The following is an 8,921-nucleotide window of genomic DNA, read 5'->3' as shown; positions in this document are numbered from 1 at the left end:
TAACCTGAAACTATATAAAATCTGAATGAGAGTGCAGCCTGGAACAGAATAAAATGGGCCTAGGATGGTGGAGTTGGATTCTAGACCCCAAATAGATTCTGCAACACTGACTGCCCAAACCAACTGTCACATTGGGTATCATACTCAAAGCAGTAGTGAGATGTAAATGTGTGAACTGAAGACCACGTTGCAGCCTTGCAAAGTTCCTCAATGGAGGCTGATCTCAAGTGGGCTACCGACATTATGAGCCGTGATTTTATCTTCTAGGGCCAACCCAGCCTAGGCATAAGTGAAGGAAATGCAATTTGTCAGCCAAATTGAGATGGTGCGTTTCCCGATTGTGACCCCCATCCTGTTGGGATCAAAAGAAACAAAAAAGCTGAGCGGACTGTCTGTGGGGCCTTGTCCACTCCATGTAGTAGGCCAGTGCTTTCTTGCAGTCCAAGGTGTGCAAGCTGCTTTCGCCAGGATGGCAAAAGAATGTTGGTAAGACTGGTTCAGATGGAACTCCACTTTCGGCAGGAACTTAGGCTGCGTTTGGAATATTCTGTTATGATGAAACTTAGTATAAGGTGCATCCACTACTAAGGCGTGAAGTAACAGCCACCAAGAAAACGATCTTCAGGTCAAGTACTTCAGATGGCAGAAATTCAGTGGCTCAAAAGGAGCTCTCATCAGCTGGGTGACAACAACGCTGAGATCCCATGACACCAGCAGAGGTTTGACAGGGGTTTCGACAAAAGCAAACCTCTCATGAAGCAAACAACTAAAGGCTATTCATGTATCATCTACAAATTGATGATAAGCACTAATTGAACTAAGGTAAACCCTTAACTTAGTTGGTCTTGAGACCTGACTCTGATAAGTGTAGAAGGTACTCAAGCAGGATCTGTGTAGGACAAGAGGATCTAGGGCCCTGCTCTCACACCAGACGGCAAACCTCCTCCATTTTAAAGAATAACATCTCTTACTGGAATCTCTCCTGGAAGCCAGCAAGACTCCAAAAGACCCAAGGAAGCAAATTCTAAGCTCTCAACATCCAAGTTGTGAGAGCCAGAGACTGGAGGTTGGGCTATAGAAGCGACCCCTCATTCTGAGTAATGAGGGCCAGAAACACACTAATTGCAAAGGTTCTTCAGAGGATAATTCCAAAAGAAGAGGGAACCAATCTGTCTCGGCCAGTAAGGCACGATCAGAATCTGGTTTTGCAGTCTTGCTTGAGTTTCAACAAAGTTTTCCCTACTAGAGGAAACGGAAGATAAGCATACAGGCAACCTGTCCCCCAAATGAGGAGGAAAGCATCTGATGCTAGTCTGTCGTGGGCCTGAAGCCTGGAAGAGAACTGAGGGATCTTGTGGGTGATCTGAATGGCAAAAAGATACACCAAAGGGGGTGCCCCACGCTTGGAAGAACTTTCGGGCCATGCCCATGTGGAGAGACCACTCATGTGGTTGCATTATCCTGTTCAGTCTGTCGGCCAGGGTGTTTGCACCTGCCAGATGTGTCTCGAAGGAACATGCCGTGCAGGAGAGCCTAATGCCACATCCGGACAGCTTCCTGACACAGAAGGTGTGCTCCGATGCCCCCCTGCAACCTGATTGTCTGTTTGAATTAGAATAATTTGATGGGACAGCCGATTTCTGATAGCCTTTAAAGCTTTCCAGACCGCTCAAAGCTCCGCAAGTTTGATCTGAATATTCTTTTCCTGGAGGGGCCAAGCTCCTTGAGTGTGAAGCCCATCGACATGAGCTCCCCATCCCTAGGAGAGATGCATCTGTCATCAGCAATTTTTGTGGCTGAGGAATTTGGACTTGGGATAGTTTAAAACGATCCCTAGTAGATCGACCACCCGAATAGTCATCCGCATGGACTCTCGAGTACTGTCCTCTTCAGCAGCCAATTGTCAAGATATGGGAACACATGGACTCCCAGTTTGTGTAGTCATGCTACTACTACACTGGGAGCCAACACGAGGTCAAAAGGCAACACACAGAACTGAAAGTGATGTGTTCCCAAACAAAACTGAAGATACTTCTGGTGGACAGGAATAATTTTCCTGATTCATTGGGAGAAGGGTGCCCAGGGACACCATCCTAAATTTTTCTCAGACTAGAAATTTATCTAGGGCCCTCAAATCTAGAATGGGACGCATCTCCCCCTGTCTTCTTTTGCACAAGGAAGTACCTGGAATAGAATCCCTGCCCTTCTTCCCCTGGTAGAATGGGTTTGAACACATGGGTCTTCAGAAGAGCGGAGAGTTCCTCTGGAAGTACCTGCCTGTGCTGAGAGCTGAATGAATGAGCTCTTGGTAGATAATTTGGAGGTTTTGAATGCCAATCGAGGGTGTATCCCAGACAGACTATTTGAAGAACCCACCGGTTGGAGGTTATGAGGCCACTTTTGGTGAAAAAATGTTAACCTCCCCCCAACTGGCAAGTCATCCAGAATGGACAATTGTACTGCGGCTATGCTCTGCTGCAGCCAGTCAAAAACTCGTACCTTGCTTTGACTGGGGAGCAGTAGGGGCCTTAGGCGCACACTGTTGATGAGTGTGAGCATGTTGGAGCTGAGCCTGAGCAGGCTGGTGAGTGTACCAACATCTAGAGTAAGGACCAGGGGCGTATCTGCGTGGGGCCACAGGGGCCTGGGCCCCCGCAGATTTCACCCTGGACCCCCCTACCATCGACCCTCTCCACCTCCCCCGCCCGCCCGCCCACCACCAATCCGTCGCCGATCTTTGCTGGCGGGGGACCCCAGGATGCAAGTTGCAACGCTTCCTGTTCTTCTGAGTCTGACGACGTCAGACTCAGAATTTGGAACTCAGTCTGACGTCCTGCGCGTTGTACGTGCAGGACGTCAGACTCAGAAGGACCACTCCTTGACTTGCCAAAAAAACCTCCTAGATGCAGAAGGTGTCTGGCGGTAGATAGTATCAGTGTTTCTTGATCTGCCAACCTCTGCTGAACAGAATGTTCCAAGTCAGAAACATGCAGCCATGAGAGTCCGCGCATTGCTATATTTTGAGCACATGAAAAGTGTTGTAAGTGCCCCTGGCCAAGAACTTTTTGACACGCCTTCTGCTGCTTGACAACTGGCGTAAAGGCTCGGCCTACTCTGGAGGGAGAGTATCAACCAGGTCAGACAGCTGTCTCACCGAGTTCCGAAGTAAAAGCTCATGAAGAGCTAGTATGACTGAATGTGGGAGATGAGCATAGAGGCCTGGTACATCTTTCTCCCAAAAGAATCCAGGTTTGTAGCTTCTCTGCCTGGGGCAGCTGAGGCATAGTCCCTAGTATTCCTGGCTCTTTTGAGAGCGGATTCCACAACCTTGGAGTTGTGAGACAAGGATCCAGTTCTGGGTGTCGATCTTCTTGGGAACAACAGGGACCGAGAGAGGTGGAAGCCTGCTGTGGTGCCTTGAGTACCTCTTGGAAAGGAGTCGTCACAGCCCCCTTAGTAGGGAATCTTGAGCATCTTGGCTCTGTTCTCATCCTCCGCTTCTACAGGGAATGGAATAGCTTCCTCACCCCTGATAAGGTCCGGATGCGCTCATCGAGGGCCGACACCAGGAAAAGCTGGGGTGTCGGCTGAGGCACAGGTTGCAAAACCGCTGGGGCCAATATGGGATCTTGCCTGTCTAGAGACAATCGCATTGGCACCTCCTAGATGGAGGGAGAGTGGTCCTTCCGGTACCAACGATTCTCTGGTGCCTTGTCCTTCAGTGCCCCGGAGCTCCTGGCACCATGTGTTGAGGGTGCCGAAAGACGGTGCTTCTTGGCCTTCGCCTGAAGTACATTACTCATGCTACTCAGTGCCGACGAGAATGACGTTGAATCCTCACGTCACCTCGGGGTTGGTTCCGACGATGGATAGTCCTGGTGGGCCTGCACAGCAAGAGGCCTTGGGACAGGTGGGGACCCACTCAATGCCTCACTGCTCCCAGTGTCTTAAGGTCTCGAAGCAGCCATGCTTACCGATACTCCTGATGCCGGTGCGACACTCAACATTGATGCCGATGCCTCTGACCTTGATGCTGATGTCGACATTGAGGAACCAGACCTGGCTCCAAAAATCTTCTTGAGGTGAGCCTCCCGGGAAACCTGAGTCCTCTCGCTTCATACGAAGTTAGAGAACACATCCAAAACACTGCAGACACCAAGAATAAGTGTCTTTTCCCAAGATGGTCCGGTTGCACCAGGTACAATGCTTGAAGCCACTGGGAGTCTTCATGGGCATGGACGGGAAAACCTCGCCGGCCAAATCAAATGGCTCGATGGTGCCTGAAAAAGGGGCAAAGGCACAAACAGGGAGTTCCCAACCGGAGTCAGGGCCTAAAGGCAGTCCACATGAAAAAATAAAGAAAATTTACACGCGGGCAAAAAAAAAAAAAAAAAAACTAATAAAAACAAAGGGACTTCTTTTTCTTTAAAGAAACAAGGTTAAAGAGGTAAGAAAAAAAGGTGGAAGGCACTGAAAAGCTCAAAAACCGAATGTGTGAAAAAAGTGCAGCCTCTCTTCACGTTTTTGGTTTTTTTTAAAAACTTGGGCATAAATTCTGGACCAGACGTGGATCAGTGTTTACCCACACATGAGAATATGAAAGTTGCTTGTCCTCGAAGAGTGACAGTTACCTTACAAAGGGTCCCCTGTTATGTCTCCAGACCCACATGGCTGACTCATGGGGTGGCAGCCTTCTGTGGTGCCTAAACAGCTGCTTCCTGTGTATTAGATACAGTACTGCTCTCCTTCTCGATTAATAGACCAAATCAAACCCCACGTGAGCTTCATATTCGGAGAAGATAACAAGAAAGGCTTAAAGGACCACAGGCCAGTAGCATCCAACCAACTACTTGAATACATCACCAAATTTTCCATACTACATGAACCCCAATCTGGCTTCATGGAAACGGTACTGATTACACTACTAGCCAACTTCAAAAAGGAAATCAACACACATCCTCTTCAACATGTCGAGCTGAGTGGTTAAAGTGATGGACATGAAATCTGGGATCTCCCTGTGTAGGTTTAAATCCTGCTGATTATGAGGCAAGAAATTTCTCTTAAGGACTGCTTTATGGAGGAGCCAAGAGCAGGAAAAATTCTAGACCTAGTCCTTAGTGGAGCGCATGATCTGGAGCAGGAGATAATGGTTCTGTGGCCACTTGATAACAGTTAGTATTTAACTTTCAAAAAGGAAACTATGATACCTAAGAACATACACAATTGCATTTACACCATTGGAGATTTGTGTAAAATAGGCATATGGCTTAATATGACAAAATATCTTGGGAAAGGGGGAAGTAATTCAAGAACATTTTTGCCAGAGAAGAGAAAGAGTTTGCCTTTCTGTAACTGAGGTCAATGTTTGTGCGTAAGAATCTACAATCCTTTTCTATATTCAATTATCATCTCAAGTGACTAGAAAAGGGTATATAAAGAACAAATAAACATAAATATTATCTTTCATCCTTGATTGTTCCATTTACACAGCTTCCAGGTCTCAATATCAACATTTGTCCCCCTAAGCTCCGCTATACTTCAAATGTTGATATTGAGACCTGGAAGCTGGGGGATACTTGGAAGGGGGGAATAAAAAGAAAATGTCAGAATCCAAGTGCTAGTGTGGGACGACCATGTGAATAGTAATGGGCGGGTTGAAAATGCCTGTCCATGGATTACTAATTGTTATAGTAAAATGTCATGCATTGCAGTGTATACGTGTTTGAAGTTTGTAAGCATGTATGGTTCTGACGTTAATAAAGATGAAATTAAATATATATATCAACATTTGTCTGCTTTTTTAAATTCCTCTGTTCCCTTGTCTATATTCATTCTTGTTTCTCTTCTGAGCTGCCAGTTGTCAGAAACTAGCGAACACACTCTCAGATCTCTCAAATTGGCATTACTTCTTTATTACCTAAGTACAGCAATTTGTGTGTCATACTGACAAACATTATGATTCTTTGTCTCTCTATATGTGAGATTTGCCTCTTTTGCAGCCTGCATGGTGTTACAGCTGTGGGCAGCTTATATAAAAAGACCTATCTGGAAATCTTTACCAGCTCCAGCAACACCTAATAAACTTGTCTTACTATTTTTTCATCTTTGGTTGCATCTTTTGCCTCTTCCTTGTAGGGGCTTTTGTGTGTATTGTGCATTTGGTTTTAAACCTGATGCTCAACTCACATTCAATATTTGAACAGTTTCTCTCGCCTGTGGGTTCTCTTGTGACGACTGAGATTTGAGCAATCACTGAAGCTTTTCTCACAGTCTGTACACTTATATGGTCTCTCCCCAGTGTGGATTCTATGATGCTTAATATAACTTGAGTTATCCGTGAAACTTTTCTCACAGTCTTTGCATTTGAATGGTCTTTCTCCTGTGTGTGTTCGCTGGTGAATTTTGAGATCTGAATTTTGGCTGAAGCTTTTCTCACAGTCACTACACTTATATGGTCTCTCTTTCATGTGGATTCTCTGGTGTCTAATAAGGTTTCTCTTTTCCCTGAAAGTTTTCTGACATTCAGGACACTTGAAAGGTCTCTCACCTGGGCAGGATCTCTGATGTGTAACTGCAGTGAAGTAATCACTGAAGCTTTTTGCACATTCTGTACATGTGAACAGTCTTTTACCTGGGCAAGATCTTTGATGATCAAGGGCACCTAAACAGTCACTGAAGCTTTTCTGACAGTCAGGACACTTGAATGGTCTTTTTCCTAGGCATGACTTCTGGTGTGTAACAACACTTAAACAGTCACTGAAACCTTTCTCACATTCCATACACCTGTATGTTTTTTTACCCAGGCAGCCTTTCTGATGTGCTATAGCTATAAAATAATCATTGAAGGATTTTGCACATTCAGTGCAAGTGAATGGTTTTGTGCTTGGGCATGGCTTCTGTGGAGGAGCAGTACTGGAACAATTAGTAAAGCTGTGTTCAACTCTGGTGGATGTGAACTCTGGTAGCATTTCACCTTTGTGAGTTATCGGTTCAGGCTGTTCTGGTGCCCCAAACACTATTCCACTGTCAAGCCTCCATTCCATGGGGTCTTTAAGCTCCCCCATGAACTCTTCGTGGGTACTGGTCTCCCACTCCATATTTATGTAGCTGCTTCTGTGCCCTGCTTCTACCGTAGGATGGTGTGTTTGTGGGACAGAGCATTGCTCCCCACTGCTACATGAAGCTGCTGGGTTCAGGATAGCTGAAAGCTTCTCATTCTGGCTCTCTTCCTTGTTGCAGCACTGGAGAACTTTGTCCCCTTCTTTAGCCAGCAGCAATGCTTGCAGCGTTAGTGCCTGAGCACGGAAACCTTCCTTTCTTCTGTTCATATGTTGCACACCTGCTGGGTTAAAATCATGGGCCACATATAAGAAAGCATTCTGAAAATACAGCAGTTTTTCTCTATTGCAACATTTTATTTTACAACTATTTAGTCATGCTGGGGATGATCCTATAACAAAGCACATGAAGGCACCTAGTATACAAAATGTGACACACAAATTTACACCTGTTACAAAGATGGTGTAAATTTGTGTGTATATGCATCTTTTATAAACTGCACACATACTTAGCCTCATCAATAAGAGATAGAGAGGAATGGGGAGACGATTTTCCTTTACGGTGGGCACAACAATCTTTTAAATACCTTGGGATCAGGCTTACAATGAGCACATCAGAACTGCATTCACTAAATGTTAAGATCCTTCTAGACTACACCAGACAAAAGCTAGACTCATGGAGGGGGCTACCATTGTCCTTATTGGGGCGGATCCATCTCATACAGATGGTGATCTTTCCACGCTGGCTGTATGTTCTACAGACCCTGCCCATCCGCTTGCTGAAGAAAGATTTGAAATGTCTAACTCGATTGTGCTGCCGGTTTTGCTGGGCCGGGAAGCAGGCAAAATTAAGTCAGAACTTGCTGGTAGGAGGATGGAGGCAGGGAGGAATAGGTTTCCCGGATATATTTCTATATAACCAAGCGTGCTTACTCAGGCATGTGAGGGATTGGCTTCACGCAACACACTATTACACACCCACAACGTTTGAACGGGGTTTTTTCGCCCCACACGATGCGATTGCCCTTTTTCATTTGCCAAGTAATAAGGTACCTTCTAACTTTAAACAGAGCATACTGCTTCAACCCTTACGAGCGACGTGGCAATGGTGGGTCGGTCAATTGGAGGGTCACCCAAATGTCTCAGATCAACTCCCGATAGTAGGTAACGTAACATTTGAACCTGGAAACGATAATCCAATATTTAGAGGCTGGGGGAGGCAGGGGGTCACGAAGCTGGAACATCTGCTGCAAGAAAACGGAACAATACTATCATATGAAGCCCTACAAGGCAAGATAGGGTCGGACTGGGGTAACAGGTTTGCATACATACAAATTAAACACTACCTGCAAATGTTGGACCAGGCCGCCTTGGGAGATCGTCTGGCTGTAAGGCTACGGGGTTTTTTCAATGACCTAGCACTAGAGACACACGCGATCTCTGATCTATATGGAGCTCTAGTCCGATGTAGGCCGACCAGGCAATATGAGGCTATCAAGCTCAGATGGGAACAAGACCTTGGTACTTCACTAGCATCTTGGGACATAGCGGCGATGCTGAGGGGTATCAGGCAGTTAGTCACAGATGAGACTGAGAGAATGTGGATATAGGATAACCTTACGGGGGTATATGACCAAAGCACAGCTGGCTCACATACTGGATAAGGAGAGCGCTAATTGTTCTAAATGTGACGGGGGCCCAGGCTCTTTTTACCACGCAACATGGCAATGTCCTAAGGTGCGCGCATTTTGGCAGCGAGTTCGAGGATTTTTGATAAGATTGGGTAATAAAATTCAAGGAAATGAAAAGCAATTCCTGCTAGACTACCCTAGGGCCTTTGCCCCCCTAAAGACACCCGCAGCC

General features: G+C 46.0%; 1 protein-coding gene across 2 annotated transcripts in view; it reads right to left on the bottom strand.

Moving 5' to 3' along the window:
* Positions 1–5,891: 5,891 nt before the first annotated feature.
* The window catches only part of LOC115457898 (zinc finger protein 436-like), a 100,886-nt gene continuing 97,856 nt past the window's right edge, over positions 5,892–8,921 (bottom strand). The window contains exon 7 of one of the 2 annotated variants that reach the window (XM_030187578.1): positions 5,892–7,342. In XM_030187578.1, coding sequence (XP_030043438.1) covers positions 6,189–7,342 — 1,154 coding nt within the window. In that variant the 3' untranslated portion in view covers positions 5,892–6,188. The remainder of the gene's footprint in view (positions 7,343–8,921) is intronic. The other variant, XM_030187579.1, reaches the window with a different exon arrangement.

This window comes from Microcaecilia unicolor, chromosome 14 (assembly GCF_901765095.1).
Source record: "Microcaecilia unicolor chromosome 14, aMicUni1.1, whole genome shotgun sequence".
Lineage (NCBI taxonomy): Eukaryota > Metazoa > Chordata > Amphibia > Gymnophiona > Siphonopidae > Microcaecilia > Microcaecilia unicolor.
Note: the sequence above shows the minus strand (reverse complement) of the source record. Positions and strands in the feature narration are given on the sequence as shown.